The sequence below is a fragment of the Tenrec ecaudatus genome, chromosome 5, assembly GCF_050624435.1.
Source record: "Tenrec ecaudatus isolate mTenEca1 chromosome 5, mTenEca1.hap1, whole genome shotgun sequence".
In the NCBI taxonomy this organism is placed as follows: Eukaryota; Metazoa; Chordata; class Mammalia; order Afrosoricida; family Tenrecidae; genus Tenrec; species Tenrec ecaudatus.
This window is the reverse complement of record NC_134534.1, coordinates 174,266,744-174,288,709: the sequence shown is the minus strand read 5'-3', so window position 1 is coordinate 174,288,709 and position 21,966 is coordinate 174,266,744. Positions and strand designations below refer to the sequence as shown.

The 21,966-nt window shown below is 49.0% G+C and overlaps 1 protein-coding gene across 15 annotated transcripts in view; it reads right to left on the bottom strand.

Annotated features, from left to right (window-relative positions):
* The window catches only part of PARD3 (par-3 family cell polarity regulator), a 746,206-nt gene extending 730,037 nt beyond the window's left edge, over positions 1–16,169 (bottom strand). For 3 of the 15 annotated variants that reach the window (XM_075550306.1, XM_075550307.1, XM_075550310.1), the window contains exon 1: positions 15,656–16,169. In XM_075550306.1, the coding sequence (XP_075406421.1) occupies positions 15,656–15,775 (120 nt within the window). In that variant the 5' untranslated portion in view covers positions 15,776–16,169. The remainder of the gene's footprint in view (positions 1–15,655) is intronic. The other 12 variants (XM_075550309.1, XM_075550312.1, XM_075550308.1 and 9 more) reach the window with 5 other exon arrangements.
* Positions 16,170–21,966: the final 5,797 nt, after the last annotated feature.

Below are 21,966 nucleotides of genomic sequence, written 5' to 3'. Positions count from 1 at the left end.
TAGCTGGCGCCAGTTTCCTGAGATGCAGGCAAGGTGCAAAACCATGGTTCTGGTGCCATCCAGCGATCATATCGGAAAGCAGGTCTGACCTGATGGGCCCGGGATAGGGTCCAAGGGTCTGCACTTAGCAACAAACTTCTGAACAAAGGCACTGCTGCTGGCCCGTGAGACATGCTTGAGCCGCAGGGGTCTGGGAAGGCGAGCCACCCCTCCTTGACTCTTACCAATGTCTAGATCACCCCAAAGGGGCACTTCTTTCCCTAAGCCTATGTGAGTCATCCCAGCAAGCTAAGGTTAGGCAGAACCTGGTCTTCTATGGGCACTATCCATTCTTTCTTGCAGAACTGAAAATTCTCACCCAACTCTCTGCCACTGAGTGGATTCACATGCGTGCATGTGTGGGTCCACAAATGGATGTACCAGATAGACTGAAGTCAAGTGCAGGCTCTGAAGTCAGAGGGGCCTGATAAGACTGATGTGCATACTGGGTGGGTATCTACAGCTGCTTCCTTATGGTCTTAAACCCACTCTTCCTCACCTAGAAACTCCAGGCCGCATCAATACCTCCACCCCATGGGATTCACGGAAACGCCTAAGGCACTCACCCCAGCACTTGAGACCCAACACAGCACATTCCCTCAGTGATAGCCTTATCTCAACAATAAAGGTATTGCACCCGCCCCTCACTTAGCGACATGGTTCAGCGCCAACGACCAGGTCAGTATGTGGAATCAGCCGGATGCAAAAGAATGGTGGCCCCATCGAGTCCTAAAGCGGAGGACTACAGCGTGACAAAACAAAAACAGGCAAATGTTTCCTTACACACCTGCAAATCACTGAAAACCACGGCGCAGCCAAGCTGACACGTACCCTTAACCCTCCCGGCTAGCGCTGCGCTCGCCTCGTGCCTCAGCATTGGTGGCTGCCAGATAGCATCATGAGAGCATAAAACTGCCAGGTGGCGGGTGTGTTGTTAAACGGTGGTCGCACATGAGGGATGCTGGATAACGAGACGGTCTGTAAGTGAGGAGGAGGTGCAACACTTAGACCCTGGCTCCAGGTCTGCCTCCAGCCTCCCTGAAACTCCTTCTCAATGGTTTAAGGTTGAGAAAACTGATAGGTATCACTGTTAAAGGTACTTTCTACAACTCCCCGACCTGATAAGCAGGTCAATATTGCCCCTGATAGAGTGCCTCTTGTGCAAGTGCTTTTGAACATCAGAACAGTGACCTAGAAAGCTTAATAACACCAAAAGAAGGCGGAAGTGAAAAAAGCATTCCCCTAAATTGATAAAGGAAAACGGCTTCCTTCCTCATTAGTCTGGGGGAAGGGGAGGGAGGCCTTCTGCTTCTAAAACCTCACCTCATCTACCTATCCAAGGTCCCTGGCGTTACTCGACAGGTTGGTTATGAAATACGTGGGTCTTCTGGGAAGGTTCTGAAAATACTATTCATCACTTTCATTAGCAAAGCTCCGAAAAGAGCGAAAAGGAAAGAGAACCTGTCATCCCACACGAGGCCCTGTGGTACAGTGCTGAAGTGTTTGACTGATAGCTAGGAGGTTGGTGGTTCAAACACACACACTACCCCACAGCAGAAAATTGTGGCACTCTGCTTCCCTGAAGAGCATGGCTTTGTAAACCCTATGGGACAGTTGTACTCTGTCCTGTTGGAGCACTGTGGCCAGGAACGATTCTACAGCAATGGGGGTGACTTGGGTTTTAATCGCACAAAGTATTGTCTCTCTTTTGGTATCATGGTTACACGTTGGGCTGCCATCTGCATGGCCAGCAGTTCAAACCCAGCAGCAGCTCCAAGGGAGACAGATTGGGTTTTTTTACTCCTGTAAACCATTCTGGTCTTGGAAACCCATGAGGGGAGGGAGTTTGTGTGTGTGTCCCTATGAGCCAGCATGGACTCAATCGATGGCAGTTGAGTTTGGTTTGGTTTTTATAGCAAATTAAATTTGTTTTGGGATTCCAATGCACTCCTATAAAACAATGTTTACAAACAAATACTAGAAGGGAACAAAGTCTAAATATGAAAGTTGCACAACTAGATAAGCTTTATTATTTTAATCACTACTTAGCAACGTCTCTGACCACATACGGGGAGAGGGTGGAACCATCATTTTAATTAATTAGAGGGTTGAGGTTCTCAATGAGAAGAAAACTACGTCCAATGTTGTGGTGGGAAAAAGAAATGGATGAGAGGAGGTGGTCCTCTGGAATATGAAGCAAAGGTGGTGACGATATTACAAATCTGATGCAACAGTAGTGCCCTGCCTGGCAGAACCTGAAGACGCTTGAAAGACAGCACTCCCTGTTCAGTGTGAAAAATAGGTCAAGTGCTGGGCGATGTCGTCAGGGGATGGGCCCTGGGTGCCTTTAGCCGAACTAGGGTATTCAAAGTTGCACCCATCAGTCAACCCTTACAACTACCTCCCTGAGCAAAAGATGGTCTGGGTTCCCTTCTTGCGGATTGAGCTGTCCAAAAACAGATCCATTCCAGAGGAGAGAAGTAGACTGGGCCCATGAATTACAGAGACCAAAAAGGATTAGAGAGGTCACAAAAATATCAACATTCTCATTTCATTTTACAACTGAGATGATCTCTGGGAGCCCCAGGGTGCTCGCAGGGACACTACTGCTTAATGCCTACTAGATTTCTTTACTCTATCTGTGCATTTTAGAAATATCACTCGTGTCTACCGTTTCCAGTTATCCTTTCAAAATTTCAAAAGATTTTTCTGATGGAAAGCATAAAACTGCTTTTTAAAATATTGTAGGTACCGTTAAGAAATCTTATATAATTTCCTTTGCAGCAGCCATGGGGTTGAAACACAAAGGCGCGCGAGTTAAAGCCTTTTAGAAAGCTGGAAGTATCCACTAGTCTATATCAAGAAATTTGGAAGACCGCTCGCTACCTGGTCAACTGACTAGAAGGGGACCTGATTTGTCCCCATTGCCAAGAAAGGTGACCGCACGGAATGCAGACGCTGGCGTACAATACCATTAATATCACATGCACGCAATGTTCTGATGAAGAACATTCCAAAGCAGTTGCAGCAGTACATTAATAGGGAGATGCTAAAAATTGTAGACAGATTCAGAAGAGGACGGAATGAGGAACATCACTATTGACCCCAGATGGATCTTGGATGAAACAGGACAACACGAGAAAAAGGTTTCTTTGTGTTTTAGGGACTATGCAAAGGCATCCAACTGTGTGGATCACAACTATGGACAGCCTTGAGAAGAACGGGAATCCCAGGACACCTCGTTGTGCTTGTCTGCAACCTGTACACAGAGCAAGAGGCAAAACCAAAGAGCAACACATGGTTGAACATCAAGAGGATGTGACTGGGTTGCACCTTTTCACCGTATATATTCAATCCGTATCCCCAAACCAAACCCACTGCCATCAAGTCTATTGTGACTCAGAGTGGCCTTGTACAGGATTTCCAAGGCTATAAACCTCTACAGGAGCGGACAGACGCAGCTTTCTCTTCCTGTGGATGAGATGGTGAGTTTGAACCACGGACTGCATTTGGCAGTTCAATGCTTATCTCTGACAATGTCACCAGTGATCCAATCAGTATACTTGGCAAGAAATCCAAGAAGCTGGACTAGGAAGAAGAATGGGACTTCAGGACTGAAGGAAGACTCATTAACAACTCATTGACAATGCAGGTGACAAGACACTTCTGGTTGAAAGAAGAGGACCAGAGGCAATTATCCATGAAGATCAAAGGCAACAGCCTTCAGTATGTTACTGCACTGCGTATCAAGACAGGCGAAATCCTCAGAACTGAACGGACAACATAAGGATAAATGGACGCAGCAATCAGGAAATAACAGCATGTATTGCACTGGGCACATCTGCTGCACAGGATGCCTTAAAGTGTCAGAGCACAGAGATGTCCTCTGGCCCAAGCCATGGTCTTTTTGGTTGCGTGGCCTGCGCGTGAACGCTGGATGATGGCTAAGGAAGATGGGGAGCTACTCGATGCATCTGGGTTATTGTGTTGGCGAAAACGATTGAGAGGACGGTGAACTGCCAGAAGTACACACAAACCTCTCTTGGAAGAAGGGAAACCAGAACGTTCCTTCGATGCAAGGATGGTAAGACTTTGTCTCGTGTACCTTGGAAATGTTAGTTTAGCAGGAAAAACCAGTCCCTGGAGAAGGGCACCATGCTTGGAAAAGCTGAGAGTCAGAGGACAAGAGAAAGGCCCTTAGGGACAGGGACTGACTCGAGAGCATCAACCATGGGCTCAACCTTCACCGAGACTGGGAGCTGGCAGCGTTTCATTCTATTGTACACACCGTTGCTATGAGTCAGAGCTAAGTTGGGCACCAATCGACAAGTGTCAGCAGTAGGAAACCCATCATGGCTTAAACAGTTGATCCTGCACCACTCTCCTCACCCCTAAGAGAATTAGAATGAACCACCTACCGGGCGATCTGAATGTGCTTGGACCTAGAATCATTCTCTCTATTTCCAATTGCATTAGGAGACATCTGGGATGACTGCGGCAATTTTCAAAGAAAAAGCAACTCCCCGATCCTCTTGCGCAATAACTCTCGGTACCATAAATCAAATAAAAAGCCATTTAACTTTGCAAATTAGCCATTGAAATGGTGCCTAATCGATGTTTAAAACTTGATGAGCAAGATAAAGAAGGAACAGTCCCTCTGGGTGAGAGAGAGCGGAGGGGCTTTGCTCCCGTAAAGTTACCCAGCCTGGGAAACCCTGAAGAGCAGGTGGACCCTACCCTTCTCTGGGGTTGGCAGGACTAGGAATCTACTTGGTGGCCACGGGCAGGAGCCTCTGAGGACAGATGCCATGGTCCGTATTCAGTCACTTAGTACTCATGACAGCCAGTAGATGTCCACACCCCCAATTTACAGTGGGGAAAACTGGAGGCTGACGGGATCTGCCAAAGCACAAAACTGCCAAGGGGTCAAAACAAAACAAAACCAAAAAAATGACAAAGCTCTGGCTTCCTTGATGAACTTCTTCAAGACATCCAAATCATATCGCTGGGGCTTTCTTTTCTACCTTGCCAAAGAATATTTCCTGAAGGGATCGGCTTTTTCTTTCTTTGGAGAATTGTTTCACCATACATTGGAATTCCCACATCTAGAGCTGTTCTAATGAGGACGAGGAAAATCAATTGAGGCAAACCTATTCAAGTGAGCCTTCCCTGCCGGCCACGATCCCTAGCAAGAGGGGGAAAAAAGTAAGAACTCACTTGTACCTGGATTTTACTTCCAGGAAGCCTTTCACTTCCCTTTAACCCTGACACTTGCTTCCAAATCCTGGTCCAGAGCCTGTCAATAGATGCTGCCTCCTAGGGGAGGGATACCCCCCCACCCCCACCCAATACAACCCCCCTCCCCGCACAGGACCAAACCATCCACTCTCAGCAAACAGGGCTTTTGTAGCCCTCCAGCACTTCCACACAGTGGATAACAAAATGCAAAAGATAAAAAGAATGCCCCCCCCCCCGCCCTCCGCCCATTATTCATTTCCCAGGTTTCCTTATGAAAACATTCTCCTGGCAACATAGGCCTTCATCCGTTCAAAGCATCTTCATTCACGTTCCTGAAAACCTGAAACTGCTGCATTGCCCCCAGCTTCCAGATGGCCTGGTTGAAACACCCATGTTCTACACTGGTGTACTTCCACCTATAAATCCACTTGATTTGTTTGAAAGGATCGCTAACAAAGTGGTAGAGGTACCAAATCCTACATTCAGTTTTAATGGATTTAGTGATTAGTCACATCCTGTGTGGTCCTACGCCAGGAACCAATATCCTGTGCACTTTATCTCCCCATTCCACAGGTGCTGTCACCATAAAAATCTGGGGCGTGAGTAGAGCCCTGCTGGGCAGGCACTTGGGGGGCCCTTATTCACATAGGACTTTGTTCTCTGGCTTTCAGAATTATAAAACACTTTAAATGCCTCTGTGCTACACAGGAAAGCGTGCCCCATAGAGAAGAATATCTCTATCTCTATCTCTCTCTCTTTCCTCTAATTTTTGCACTGAGTGGTAGGTTTTAGAAAAGAAAAATCAAAAGGCAGGCATGAAGAGATTTCCCAATTTAACCTTACAATAGGAGACAAAAAATAAAAACATGCTCACATCAACCACCTGCACAAAAGTAGCATTCTCTTCTCTGTTTTTGATCTGTTCATTCAACCTATTTTTATTGTTGACCAGCTTGCCATCTTTTTGAGCTAGACAGCATGTTGCTTCCTGAAGTGTTCAAGGATGAAGCGTTGCGTTTTACTTCCAGAGAGCTCACGGGGGCCTCTTTAGAAACACAGTTTAAAGGTTCCCTGCCCCTGGCAGAGCTGAGTTGGGGTCCTTTCACTCTTTCCCAATCCCTGCCAGGTCTCGCCACTCACCATACTTGTCAGCTGGATATTTTGCCACTTTCCTTCTGGAAGATGGAGGAGGACCAGCTCCCTCCGAAGTCCAGCCTGCTCTCTTCCCTATGCACCAGGGCAAGTGACCATCTCTGCCCAACCACATGTGGAGCGAACAGCATAGCCTGGGCATCACCCCCCTCTGTCCAGTCATCATTTCCTTAAATGAAGGACCACCGCACAATATAGGAAAAGCGGCTAGTTTCGCCACCTAGTTTCAAGTACAAAGAGATGTGGTCCAAATAACAAGAACCAACACACACACACACGCACGCACGCACGCACGCACGCACACACGCATGCATGCACGCTGTCCAACAGGGGAAAAACCATTTGAGTTCCTGCCAAAACATTGCCTTATAGTATCTGAATATTGAGAGCCCAGGTGGCAGGCATAGTAGGTTCCAAGTTGGCCTGCTAACCTCAAAGTTAGCAATTCAAAACCACCAGCCTCTCCACAAGACAAAGATGAGGCTTTCTACATGGTAAAGTGACAGTCTCAGAAGTCCCCAGGGGCAGTTCTACCCTGTCCTAGAGGGTCTGCGTGAGTTAGAATCGACTCGATGGCAGTGAATTTGAGTTTGATCTAAATCTTACAGAAAAATTAAGATGTAGAGAAAGAATACTAAATTGACTGCTACCTCTGAACCATTTAAAAGCATATCATCCAAGCAGGCATCATGGCTATCTGGGTCCATTTCTGTGTGTGCACACACGGGACTGTACAGAGTGGTCACTCACGGGAATGCTCTTACTAAGTTACCCACCATGAGCACATGCTTGACCTTAAAAAGAAAGTCATTGTGAGTGGATACGGCATCCTGAAGGACACAGTGCGCAAAACGGAGCTTCTTTCAACAGAATGTGTGTCCTAGGAGGTAAACCCCATGGGTCCACAGAAAGGACAGCAAAATAGGCACAAGCGCTAAGGGTGGGAGGGAGGAGCATGATAAGATGCTGTACCGGGATCCCCTGAACATCACTCAGGCCTCAGAGCCCAGACCGGCACTTCTAAATGCAGAGTGGGTCAGCAACCAGAGGGGGGTGGGGGGGTGTCTGAGACTCCAAGAGTGTAAGGAATTTGCCAAAGCACAAAACCACCACCAGGCATGCCTTTCCCTGATGGGCCTCTCTGAAGCACCCCAAGCAATCAGCCCTCGCTCGGCAATAGCAGGAGTCATACGTACAGCTGGGGACCTGGGTGGATAAGACACCAGGTGGGGGTTCAGTGACATCTATACCATGTGGAGGTGATGGGCACAGACCATGACACAGAGATAACAGGGGTGTTCCGTACTCAGCAATCAGGAGGGGCTTACCAAACTGGACACAGTGGACAAGCCTAGGATGGTGGGGCCTACCTGGGGGAACTGCCCCCCAACCGCCACCTTTGAAAACGTGAGGCTTTCAAACCTATCTGATACGTACATACCATCCCCCTTGGATGTTGTTTTATGGGACTCTCGTAACTATCAAATTACCTTAAAACTCAATCTCATGTTGTTTATAGTGGCTTATGACTTATTTAATGTATGTACTGAGACCTGGACCCATACTATGAGATTCAACTATTCAAAGGTCTGATCCAATCATTGTGTATACAGGAACGGAGGAGCACAGCCCTCACCTCCAAGTTCGGAACGGTTTCATCAGCCCTGAAAGAACCCAACAACTATTAGCAGCCATTCCCAAACCCGAGAAAGCAAACTCACTGCTCTCGAATTGATGCTGACTCATAGGAACCCTATAGGGGAGGGTAGAACTGCCCCAGTGTGTCTGAAGCTCTCACTCTTTCACAGGAAAGAAAGCCTCACCTTTCTCCTGCAGAGTCGCTGGTGGTTTCAAACTGCTGACCTTAAAGTTAGCAGCCCAGCATGTAACCAATACACCACCAGCGCTTCTCTAAATCCCATCCCCAAGCAGCCACCAATGCACCTCTGTCTCTATGGATTTGCTTATTCTGGACATTTCCGTATAAAGGGATTTCTGTATTCACTATGTGGTCTTGGAAGACAGGCATCTTTCACCAAGCATGTTTTTGAGGCTTATCCATGTCGTAGCATGTATCTGCGTGTCATTCCTTTGCACTGCTGAGTAATATACCAAGATGTAGTGATATCACATTTTGTTTGTCATTTGTCAGGTGATGGGCATCCGAGTTGTTGCCATTTGTTGGCTAAATGAATCATGCTGCTAGCAACATTCACAAGTAAGTTTTTGAGTTTAATGTTTTCATTTCATTTGCATGTATGCTACGTTGAAAGGAGAGAATTAAATAGCTGACCTTTCGTGTTATCTGGATGTGGACCTGAATATTCGTTCTATTTGCAAACATCCATATCAATTAATAGAAAGGGGGGAGAATAAGCAAAAGTATTATTTCATAGTGAAATCTCCTAACCCACCCCCCTACAGATGGTCTGCCAGATACAAGACACAGCTATGAAGAAGGGGGGATGGGGAAGAGTCATTTTTACATGAACCTTCAAAATATAGTGACTTAAATTGAATAATGACTAAGACAAAAATAGTCCTGTTTCTACTTTGATCAGTGACAAGGCTTGTATTTCCATTAAGCTTTTTGCTTTTCTGTTTTCTGCACAAAGCATAAGCTCTCAAGTAGATAGATTTTCTTTCTTCTTTTTTTTTCTTTCTATATTTACTAACTGGTTTGTCTTAGGTAGGAATGTTGCATGAGAGCCGAGGGGGGAGGGGTGGATGCTATGTAGGCCCAATAAGGGCAGCTCATGGATGTCAAAACACCATCTCCACCCCCACTGAGCATGGGCGGGCACAGTCATGCCAAGTAGCCTACGGAAAGCACCTTTCAAGTCCTATTTTTTTTAAGTATCTCTGTCTTTTTTTGTTGGTTTAAAGGAGGACTTTGACTTTCTGTTGCATGTTTGGCATCGTCAATCAAATCCAAGTCTAAAAGCCAGGTTTCCTGGTACTGGTGAGAACACGGACAAGCAGCAGAGACACATGGCAGTGGAACCTTGAGACTGATCGCGGACAAGTCAGCTACAGTGCGCTGCCTACCCACAGAGGAAGAAGCTGCGTGCCTTTGGGCAGACTTGCTGGCAGAATGGGGTGCCTTCAGGCCCATATTAGCAGAGTTCAAGGCTCTATAACACTCGCCTTAGCACAGCAGATGTCAGGTCGGGCTAAAGGGCTGAAGGCTACAGAGATAGCTTGCCTGCGAATACAGCTGATAAAAGTCTGCCCTGCAGTGTAAGACATGACAAAATAATAATATTTTCTAAATTATCAAGGTTTGTGGAGGGGGAGGTGAGGGGGAAAGATGATGAGGAGCTGATACCAAGGCCTCAAGTAGAAAGCAAATGTTTTGAGAATGATGATGGGAACAAATGTACAAATGTGCTTGACACAATGGATGGATGGCTGCATGGATGGATGGATGGAGTGTGGTAATAGTTGTAGGAGACCCCACTAAAATGATTGAGAAAAAAAAAAAAAAGAAGAGTCTGTACTAGTTACAGAACTGTATCCTGAGTGGTTTCCGGTCCCGAATGGTAACCTGTCACAAGCCTAGAATCCCCCCACTTACGAGGATTGTCTGTGAATTCTGTGGGGCTGTGCCATGAACTCTAGAACCCCCAGCAAAGAAGCAAAGTGCCAGAGGAAGGACAACGAGTGTTGAAATTGATTGAAAGGGTTGGAATGGGGAGAGCCGGCTCACCTTCCCTTCACAAAAATTTACCGTTGACTTTTGTACCAATCTGTCAAACACACCAAACCTTAATGTCCTTAAATTAGCACCTATCAGCAATTGTCCTCTAAGGTAAAATGATTTGGGGGCATGTGAACGTATGCAGGTGTATATGTTCTCAACATTCCACCTGTACGCTTATTATGTTTCAGAGGGAGAATCTCAACCAACCAGGAGAAAGAGGGACAGCCTCCCAGAGATTATGTCCTTATCTACCCTGAGGCACAATGGGTGAGGAGACAGTCAAGGATTCGGGGGAGATGATACAGAACACACTAGAGCAGGAGAGTATGAACAATTCCGAGTGCGTGGGGTCTGAGGCTTGGGGAGAGTGGAGAGCCTGCTGGCTGGAGAGGCTGGGAAAGGAGGGGGGCCCTGTTGAGAAAAGAGATCGGCCATGTTGAAACCACTGGACGCGACCTCAGGGGCAATTCCGCAAAAGAGCACAAATAGACTTAAATTTCTGAGATTAACCTTTCCATTTTGGGAGGCATGATGTTAAAAAAATGTTAATAAAACTATCTTTCATTTCATGGTTTTCACTGGTCTCTATTTTCATTTGATCTCCACAACAGCGTAACCATTTTTACCAAAGTTTTACTAAGTCTGTAAATGTGTAACAGCACACAGGCATAGACAGACTTACTGCTGCAAAAAAAAAAATCACTTCACTAGATTTTCACAAGAGCCTTGACTTGCAGGAATTTAGAAATCAATAGCCCCTCAAAATATGTATTACTTTTTTCAAATATGTAATTATAGTTTCTTTCCTTAAACTCATTATTTTAGAAATAATAATAATAAACTGCTATGAAGTTGCTGTGCCTAAGGGAAAGAAGCAGTCCGCCCCAAAATAGAGACCTAGATAATCAACCTATAATAAAGCAAACACCCAAGGCTTTTACATTCCCCATCCACCCCCACTGCACGCACACACATGCACACGCGCGAGTGCACGCACACTCAATTTGCTCCTCGGATTGCAATGATACCTACGCAAATATTGATATCTCTACCTATTCATTAATTTAATTACATGCTCGTTGCTTTATGCCATGAGGAAAACTTCAAGCTGAGAGGCTTATGAAAGTTTCCCAGGGAATAAAACTATCTGGTGGACACTCTCTATTTAGGGCTCTAAGAGTTACTACTGGCAGCTACTGCATGCCAAGCACTGTGCTAAAGAGCTTCCCGTCCAAGATTCCCATTCACCTGAGGAGAGATGATCCCACTTTAGAGACGAGAAAATACGACTCTGAAGGGCTGACTGGCTCAAGGTTCTCTTGGTTTCCGCACGCAGTCCAAAGCTCCTACCACCTACCTCCCCGAGAAGAGGACTCTTTGAGAGATAGGGAGTTAAGAAGTCCCAGCAATTCCCCTCACTAACTCTCATCCTTCATCATGTTTCTGGGGAACCCCTTGGCTGCATCACTGCCCTGCTCATGTAACGCAGTGGCTTCTCTCTGAAGCCCTGTGTACTGTGTGGCCTTTTAGGGCTTGCGCTTCAATCCAAGCCAGCAGTCTGGCATGGATCCTGCACAGCAGCTACCCTGACTTTGGCTGTCGACACCAGCGTTGTTCACACTATTCCCATTCCTAGAAGGCCTTCTTTTCCACTTCACAAGGGATGTCCCACCCCCATCCCAACTCTCATGCCTGGAGCCCATTGCTGATCCCCAGAACCAGAACCTCCTTAGGACCAGTCACTCTACCAGCCAGGTAAGGAGCAGTGTCCTAAATCAAGACCTGCCTTTCCACACACTAAGCCCAACACAAGTACCAGTAACCAAATGGAACCTGTCCCAGCCCACACCACATGGCTGCTCCCACCCCTGAAATCCACATGCAATTACCGTCAGTACCACCTGTTCCCAATTAGATGCTACCACCCACTGTTATTTATAGCTTCATAGATTCACCCTCAAACGAGGTTATAGTCTTCTTGAGTACAAGAATACAGAATTGTATTTCTTCAAAACGCCTGGCACTGATACAGAGTACGCCCTTGACAAGTAGGTGTTGGCACCCACCATGCTATATCCATCAGGAATCATGGGGGAGTCAGGTCCCAGGCATGAGAAGAACAGAGATGTGGTCACTCGGGCCTCCCGACGCCCATGAGATGGAACATGTCACCTGGGTCTCTACGTCCTGCTCACAGAGCCTCTGAATGAGGATGGCTGAGTGGGGACAAAGCAAACATCACGTCAACCCTCAGTGATAATAAACCACACAAACATTTGGCACAAGAGGGGGAAAGGCTACAAAGGACTAAGTACAAGCCCTCAGCTACTGTGGATGTTTCCGGTATTAAGTTACCAGAAAAATCCATGTGTTTTAACCTTTAGGAGAATACAGCTCAACTATAATGCCAAAAATATTAGCCCCACGTACTACAAAATGCTTATTACAACTAGCCTTGATGGACTGACTGGGTTTTTCTGTCGTGTGTGTGTGTCTGTGTGTGTGTGTGTGTGTGTGTGTGATATAAACTTGATCTTCTCACATTTTCCCCACCAGATGGGAGTTCATCACCACATTATTATCACCTAGCAACCTGAACACCACTCACCAGCCACCCAGCTACCAAATTAGTGGTACAGGACTGTCTCCTATTAAACAAAAAGCCAGAAAAAAGAGAGCAGAAGTTCAAACAAGTGTTACTATGTTTCCTTTATTATCATTTCAACTGGACAGCGGGAAATTAGACAGACTGAAAATTAGTCTTAACTCTAAACCCAGAAATCTACACCCCCCCAAAAAAGGGTGGGGGGAGATAGGGGACTCAGAAAACATTCACACAGGCCCTTCCAATAGTTGCGAGTAGAGTCTTGCAGCCCATGACTATACTTTGCATACTGCAAAACTGCATCTTAAAATCTATCTCCTGAAAGCACTGCAGTTAAAGAGCATTTAAGTAACTGTGGGAAGCTCTGAATTATCTTTGACTCTGCCTCTCATTTATATGCAACCCCAATGCTGTCGTCCCCTCCCCCCTGGGAATCACCCTTCCTCTCCACCTGGCAATCCCACCACTTACCCTTCAAAACCCAGGTCCCCAGTCCTTCTCCTTTGGGATGACCACAACTAAACAGCCCTACTTCTGCCACCCCAGGAGCCCGTGAACCAGCCATCACTAAGACTCAAGACCCCGGTTCAGATCTATCACCAGGGCCTCTCGGCTCCACATACCTAGCACATTAGACACATCTGTGTTTTCCACTGCACCACTCCAGTAGCCTCCCATCCCAGAAGTTCAGCACACAGAACAGAGCCTTGGATATTAAGCACCTAATATCTAACAACATTTGTTGTTTCTTGATTTGTTTGGGAGATGTGTCTCTCACACAGGTCAGGCCACCCCACCATGTCCACTGTGCGCAATAAACGGTCTCACTTCAGTGTGTAAAATGAAGAGTGCAAGAAGGGTTGACAGCCTTCTCCCAAGTCAGGAGATCGCGAATACAGAAGACTGACTGAAAATTAGTCTTAACTCTAAACCCATCAAATGCATGTCACTGCATGAGACTCCTTCCCAATGCGCACTTTAAAATAATAGTGGGGCAACTGTAGTTTGAGCAAAATGTGACACCTTGTCCCTGATCTCCCTCTTAACCCAATGTAGAATTGCTCCAGTTTTTAATATTTTCTGCTTTGTTATCAATGGAGGTTTTTCTTCGCTGCACTGGGTCACTGTTGTTGGCCGTTTTTCTTCTGTCTTGTGTATGATCTTTCTGTATATGAAACCCGGATTAGGTAAACCGATAGAGACAATAACTGGATGAATACATCCAAAGGGACATGACAGTGCGGGCAGCTGGCAGGAAATGGGGAGCTAACTAGGAATACAGCGAAGCCATGTCCTGGGACTAGTTGTAGTGTTGATCGATCACACAACTCCTACGAAAGCGGTTGAGATACTGACATGTAGGAAATGTGAAATACAGGTCAGTGAAATGCTAATAAACAAACTAACTTAAAATAAGAATGGATAGATGGTGTTTCCCATCTTTTCCAAGCCTCGCTGAGCTCCGAATTCCCCCAGGCACACTCTCACTCCTATTGACAAACCCACCTTCTCTCTAGGCTGATAAGCAGAAGCCCTGAGGCCAGTATGAGTAGTAACAAGTAAGTGGGGGAAATGTACATTGTACCAACTTTCCACCCCGCGTTACCTAACATATTCCAGAGGAAGTATCCTCGGGTGCTTGAGCGGAACTCCAGCGTGGGCGGTTGTCAAACACAGACACAGTGGATCAAACAATTTAACAAAATGCCTTTTCACTTCTGACACACTCTTAAGGAATGCAGTTAAGAGGAAACAATGTTATCGGTCGGCAGAGAAAAAGGGAACCCTACTGCGCTCCCTAGCCAGGCCCTGTCTTGGCAGTACGGTTCCAGGTGGAACAAGCTGAGTTCCCGGCAGGAAAACTTTGAACTCGGTGAAGGGGTTTTTTAAGGTTTCTCTGGGGAAAAAAAAAAGAGTGGGGGAGGGGTCCTGCACGCAGGGATTCTCTGCTCGCTCAGTAAATGTTCTCTAGTGATTGAGAACCGGTGTCCCTTTTCGGAGCCGCCTTCCAGACCCCAAGCCAAACCCAAAACGTGCAGGCTAAGCTGTCCCCGGCTGCGGTCAAGAGAAAGAAAAAGACTTTCGCTTCGGCCTCTCCCCCACCGCACCCCCCACTTCTCCGGGGGAAAGAGTGGAGACTGGATACACAGAGCCCTTCAACTCGGCTCGGACGCAGACACACAAAAAGTTCCCTCCTCCCCAGCCTTTGCCCGCAGGGCCTGAGTCCGGGAAGAGGCCTGGGGCTGGATTTCCACCGGCCGCAGCCAAGGCCCGCGAGCGAGGCGCTCGGCGGGGTTGGCCCCGGCGCCCTGGGCGCGTTTGATTTGGGGATTTTGCTCTTTTTACAAGGCTTCGGGAAGGCAGCCTGTAATCAGCGCCGGCGCCGGCCCCGGCCCGCGCGGCGCTGCTCGCCTCTGCCCAGCGACCCCGCCGCGCGGCCAGCAGCTGCGGGGGCGACCGGGGCGCGACGGGGCCACCGCGTTCGGCCGCGCGCGCGGGAGAAGCACAGGGTCCGGCCGCCCGGCCCGCGGGGCGGGTCCCGGCCGCAGCCATGATGCGGTTCCCTCGGCGGCCCGCCGGCCCAGCGGGCTCTGACCGTCCCGCCCGGGGCGGAAAAGTTTCCAGGCGGCCAGACAACTCCCGGGCGGCGGGCACGCGGGGGGACCCCGAACGGGGCGCCCCGCCGAGGCCACCCTGGCCGGCGGCCCAGTCGCCGCACTTTCCTTTTCCCCGCCTCTCCCCCACCGCGTTCCCTCCTCCCCCTTTCCAGGAAGCGCCATATTGATCCCGGGCGCCTTCCCTCCTCCTCCTCCTCCTCCTCCTCCCCCAGCCCGCCCTCCCCTCCCCTCCGGGCTCGGCCGCCCCTCGCCCCGGCCGCCCCTCCAGCGCCCCCGCGCGCCCGGCCCCCGGCCCCTCACCTTGGCGATGGCCTTCCGATAGCGGGTCACCGCTTGCTGGATGAGGTTGAAAACTTTCATGTGGCCATCGCCGCACGGCACGACCACCCGGGTCCGCCCGAAACACACGGTCACTTTCATGCTGCCGCCGCCGCGGTCGGTGCGCGCTCCCTCCCTGGCGGAGCCCCGGGCCGGGGCGGCGGGCCCGTGGGGCGCGCGGCGGAGCCCCCCGCTCGGCGGCGGGCGGGCGGGCGGGCAGGAGGACGGGCGACGGCGCCACAGGCGCCCGGGCGCAGCCGACGGCGGCTAGGGGCGCGGGGCGGTGGCGCGGCCGGGGGGCCGGGGGGCTCGCATGCTCGGCGCCCGGAGGCCCCGCGCGGCGGCGGCTCTGGCTGCTGCCCGCGGACCGCCCTCGGCCCTCCGCCCTCGCTCGGCGCCCGCAGCCTCCGGCCACCTGTTCGGCGTCTCCGGCGCGCTCGGCGGCGGCGGCGGCTCGGGCTCTGGCGCTCGCTCTCACTCGCGGCCGCTGGGGGGAGGGGTGCGCGCCGGGAGGGGAGGAGGAGGAGGAGGAGGAGCAGGGCCGAGGCACAAAACACTGCTCACATGCGGCAGGGGGGGAGGCGCGGCGCGGGCCGCAGACTCCGCGCCATGGAGGCGGGGCGCGTGGCCACGGCCGGGCGCTCACCTCGTCCCCGCCCTCCCGGAGGGGCGCGGGCAGCGGCCGGCGTGGAGTGGGCGCCTGGACCCTGGGGCCCACACCCCGCCGCGGCAGGCTGGGGCGGTGCTTTTCTACCCCTCGCCCTCCGCGGCGCCGTTGGAGGTTGGGGGGCCGGAGCTTGGGGGCGGGGGAGACGGAAGCTGAGGGCTGGCACTGCCGTCCCCGGTCCCCCACCGACTCCCAGGCTCGCCGCCGCACCCCCCACCAGCCCCCTTCACCCACCCGAAGCCACTGCGGAGCGCCACTTGCCCCTTGCCAGCCTCCCTTGGGGATCTCCAGCTACGCGCCCTGGAGGTCTCTGCACAGCCCCCTCCCCCCTTTCTTTGTCACTTTTGATCCCCTTCCTCCGACTGGTGAGTTTCGGGTGCAGTTGTTTCTAAAGAAAGCAATTGACACTGGGCGCATCTGACTCGGGGCACGGAGACGGTGTGCAGAAGAACCACAGAACCACGTCCCCGGGAGGCTGGCTCGGGACGGGGCTGTGCCGGGATATTCCCGCGGAGAGTCTTCCTCCCGCCTTTGAGTCCTCGTCGGTCCCTTCCCAGCCCGCATCTTGGCGGGGCGTTTGCTTTGAGTCGCCGGGCTCCGAAGCCAGGCAGGACTTGTGCATTAAGAGCACACATTAATCCCCTCCAGGGGGGGTGGGGGGGAGCGATGGGTGAAGCTTGGACTGGGCCGGGTCTTGCTCTCCTGGCTACCATTTACCTTGAAGTTTGCTGTGACCCCGTGGTGACCCACTCGCTTAAATATGTAGAACTGTATATATCAGCAATTCAGCTGTTTTATTTGTTTAAAAATTCTGCAGCCTAAGCAATCCTAACGCAAATCTATGAACAATATACTCAGAATGCCTTGGGGAAAAGCTTTGCAGAGAGATCCCAGTTATGTGTTAGCGCTTAACGCAGGCACTTAAACCTCTGGAAGAGAAGGGAACTCCGCAATTAGGGTAGTTAGTTACATGGAGGGGAAACGGAACCATTTAAAAGAACAAGACTCGGAAGACAGCTCCTCGTAGTCGTCGCTGTCTCAGTTGTGAGCTATGGTTTCTTAATAACTGTATTTGGTTCTGCTATTGTGTTTAAAGAATGGCCAGTGTCAGCAAAGATTCTTTGTTGACACTTGTCTGTCTCAAAACGAGGGCAAATTCATTTCTGACCATTGTTTCTAGACCATGTAAAAACAATAGCAGGTAGAGCAGGATCCTTCCAATGCATGCAATACCACCCCCCAGTTGAAAATAAGGAAACAAAACAAAGAGGTTTAATCATGTTTTCCAGAATCCCTGCATTTTCCACTGGCCCACACTGTCCCAGGCTGTGTAATTCGTTATACAGAAATAACACCCTCATCTCAGCCTGAGACCAGCACACTCCATTACCATCATCTGCAAAACTGTGCAGTCAGTAGGCACTGGGTGTCGTCATCACCATTTTACGCCAAGATATTGACAACGCGGTGAAGTTGCTTGCCCAAGGTCACAGAGAAAGCTTGAGGCAGACCCAGAAATAGAGTCTTGGTTTCCTTCCAGAGAAATAGGTAAAACTTGTCACATTCCTCTTCTCTTTGGCAACATTCCGCTTTTTAAATCCTGTAATTTCGTTTGTGGACATCTATGATGACTTAGCCCTTGCTCAACCCTGTTAGTGACATGAGTAAAGCCTTGGATGGCTAACCACAAAGTCAGGGGTTCAAACCCACCAGCTACTTCATTGGAGAAATATGAGGTTGTCTGCCCCTATAAAGATTTACTGTCTTAGAAACACAAGGAATACACTCTGCCATTGATTTAAGTTGGAATCAAATCAATGGCGGTGGGTTTGCTTTAGTTGTTTTGTTTCACATAGTCAATCCTGGATGTCTCCAGTGATTGGAGCCCTGGTGGAGTAGTAGTTACTCATCGGTCTGCTAACTATAACGTCAGCAGTTCAATACCACCAGCCACTCAAAGGGGCTTAGGTGAGGCATTCAACTCCCGGAAAGAGTTACAGTTTCAGAAACCCACAGGGGCAGTTCTACTCTGCCCTATCGGGTCCCCTTGAGTTGGAATTGACTCTGTGACAGTGAGTTCAGTTCGGTTATAAAATGATTATTGAACATTACAGGTGTTGTTATTGTAGCGCATTAGGAGGGGAGGATGAAATGGGATATGACCTATTTTTAGGTAAATAACTAATACTCCATGGTTCTTGCAAACTTTGCAACCCCCTAACAAGGTAGCCCCGTAGTTCACATTGCATGCATGTGTATGGGTATTTATGGGGCTGCATAAATGAGAAAAATAGGGCACTGGTTCAAAGGGAGACTTCCTGACAATAATTCTATGTGAAAGCCACGTTCAGGCTTCAATGACATCAGACATCAGATCTGTGTTCAGATTCTGATTGAACCATTTACTGATACCATAGATCAGTTGTTCTCAAACTGTGGGTCAGGACCCCTTTGGGGGGTTGAAAGACCCTTTCACAGAGGTCACCTGATTCATCACAGTAGCAAAATTAGTTATGAAGTAGCAACGGAAATAATGGTATGGGGGGGGGTCACCACATGAGGAGCTGTATGAAACGATCACGGCATTAAGAAGGCTGAGAACCACTGCCATAGACACAGTCGTCTCTCTCTCTCTCCCTCCAAGCTCACTTGATGAGCTGAAAAGGAGATGATTACATCCACTGATCGGAATTCAACAGGAAGATCCCATGTTGGATACTTAGCACTCACTGCCACATAAGAATGTGCAGTTGTCACAGTGTAACCAAAGGGTGACAAAGTCAAGCACAGGACAGCAGGTGATGGTGATGATTTCAGTGGCAAGGCAGACCCTAAGGCTTGGAGAAACGTGTGGACCGGTGGTACAACTTCTCAGTGACAAGGGTAGGGCTGTGCTCAATTCAGTTCAAAGCGAGTTGGTAGACAGTTTTCTGAAGCCTCTCTGAAGGGAAAGCGCTGGCTACATGCTGTCTTTGTTGGGGAGTCTCCCAGCCCACCAACTCCTGGCATTGCTGGGTTTCAGAGGAGAACTGCTCCATGGGGGTTTCTTGGCTGTAATGTCTACAGAGTGAGGAGCCCTGTGGCATAGTGGCTACCCATTGGGCTAACTAACTACAAGGTCCACAGTCTGAAACCACAGTTCAGAACCAGCCGAGGAGACAGAGGTATCAACTCCCACAAAGAGTGGCGGTCTCAGAAACTCATAGGGGTAGCTCGACCCTGTCTTACAGGGTCACTAAGAGTCAGTATCTACTCGATGGCAGTGAATGTGCGTGCGTAATGTTTCCAGCAGCAAATCAACAGGGCCTTTCTTCAGCGAAGTAGCTGGTGGTGTGTGAGCCACCAATCTTTCCATTAGCAGCTGAACACAAATGGCTTGCACCACCCAGGCCTCTGGTGAAGTAATGCCAAATTATAAAGATGAGTAGGAGACAGACAATCTAGTGGTTAGAATAAGATAGCTACTCAGCTACTCCAATAACTATAATTCAAGATGTTAAATATTAAGTGCCAGCCAATTATTTATGGTGGTTCTCAGAAAACGGGCATGCCTTCCTAGAAGAGGCAATATCAGAGAGGGTATAGTCATGCCACTTTATTACATGTGAGGAGCTGTGGTGGCATAGTAGAGCACACATTGGGCTGCTAGCTGCAAGGTCCGTAGTTCAAAACCATCAGTTGCTGTTCAGGAGAAAGATGAGGCTTTCTATTCTGTAAAGAGTAACAGTCTCGGAAACCCACGGGGGCGGTTCTACCTTGTCATATAGGGTTGCTCTGAGACGGAATTGACCCAGTGGCAGTGAGAAATCTCTACAAGAGCAGAAAGCCTCATCTTCCTCCCTTGGAGTGGTGGGGTAGTTTCAAACTGCTGACCTTGCAGGTAGCAATGCAATGCACAATCAGCTGTGTCACCAGGCCTCCTTGAACTGTTACAAGAGATTGTTAAATCGGAATTCTTCCCAACATGATCAGCTCTATTTTCTAAACCATCTTCTTAGAAAAAGCTATGCAAACATTCTCAACAAGTTGTTCAGTTTGTTTTGTTTTAATTCAGCATATTTCAGATGAGAAATTGTGGCTTTTATCCTACTTGGGCTTTTATTTTACAGCTGATTGTTGGAATTGGTTTTAATGCCCTAAGCAGTTATAAGAATCAATTAAACTCTCTCTGGGTTTGGGGAGAGAGGGGGGATTTCCACAAGGAGGCAGATATGACCACGAGTACTGTAGCACTCCCAATGTGTTTAACTGCACTCCAAGCACCACGAAATACACACACGTGTGTACAGGGCTCACGTTCTAACCCAGCAGCTCACTGCAAGTATGTTAGCAAGTAAGAATACAGAAGACATTTAGAGTTGTTGGTTGGTTGATTTTTAATTGGGTCCTATTTTGAGGATTCCTTAAAGTTAGTGTACTTTTTCACTTACCGACTGAGTGCTTGCTTATATGATCAGATTAATCTTATAAATCAGTTCTTGTTAGGTGAGACCCAGTTGATTTCGGATCAGGGCAGCCCCATGTGTGTCCGCGTAGAACGGTGCACCCACCAGGGTTTTATGCAGCAGACCACCAGACCTCTCTTCCGTGCTGCCTCTGGCGAGGTTTGAACCACCGACTTCTATGTAGTAGTTGAGCACTTAACTATTGGCACCACTCAGAGAGATGTACGACTACACACACACACTACTATTATCAAGTTAATTTTTGACACATTATGACCATCTAGGACAGTTTAGAACAGCCCCATCGGACTTCGACTAGGCGACTCTTTTGGGAAGCAGACTGCATCTCTTTTCCCATGGAGCAGCTGATGGGTTCCAATTACCCCCCTTTCGGCAGCCACATGCTTAACTACTGTGCCACCAGGGCACGTAAGTCCGTGTGATGGACAAACTGGCTCCCTCCTCTACACAATGTGTCATGGGTGACCATCTGCTTTATGTCAAGCACTGCGCTTCAGACAGTATCGTGTACACTGTACACACTCACTGCCATGAAGTCAGCTCTGACCCATAGCAATCCTGTAGGTCAGGGTGGCACTGCCTCTGTGGACAGTTCCCAGCTACAGTCCTGACACTGTCCTCTCTTCATGGGATTAGAAAGCCACGTGTTTCTCCCCTGAAGTGGCTGATGCTTTCAAATTGCTGATCTTGCAGTTTGCCACCCAACGCATCACCCACTGTGCCAGCGGTTCTCAACCTGTGGTTTGCAACCCTTTTGGGGGTCAAACAACCCTCTCACAGGAGTCGCCGATTCATTACAGTAGCAAAATTGCAGTGAGGAAGTAGCAACGGAAATAATGTTATGGTTGAGGGGCCACTACAACATGAGGAACTGTATTAAAGGGTCGCAGCATTAGGAAGGTTGAGGGTACAGGCCCTCCCTTCTATGAAGGTGCACAGCTAGTATAAGTTTCAGATATGTCAATAGACAGCTACATAAGACTAGAAGCAAATCTCACTGCCGTTGAGTTTTATAGCATTTGAATCAATTCTGATTCATAGCAACCCTACAGGGCAAAGTAGAGTTTCCTCTGTGGATTTGTAATTCTTTGTGAGGGTAGAAAGCCTCATCTTTCTTCTAAGGAGCAGCCGGGGATTTAGAACTGCCGACCTTGCAGGTA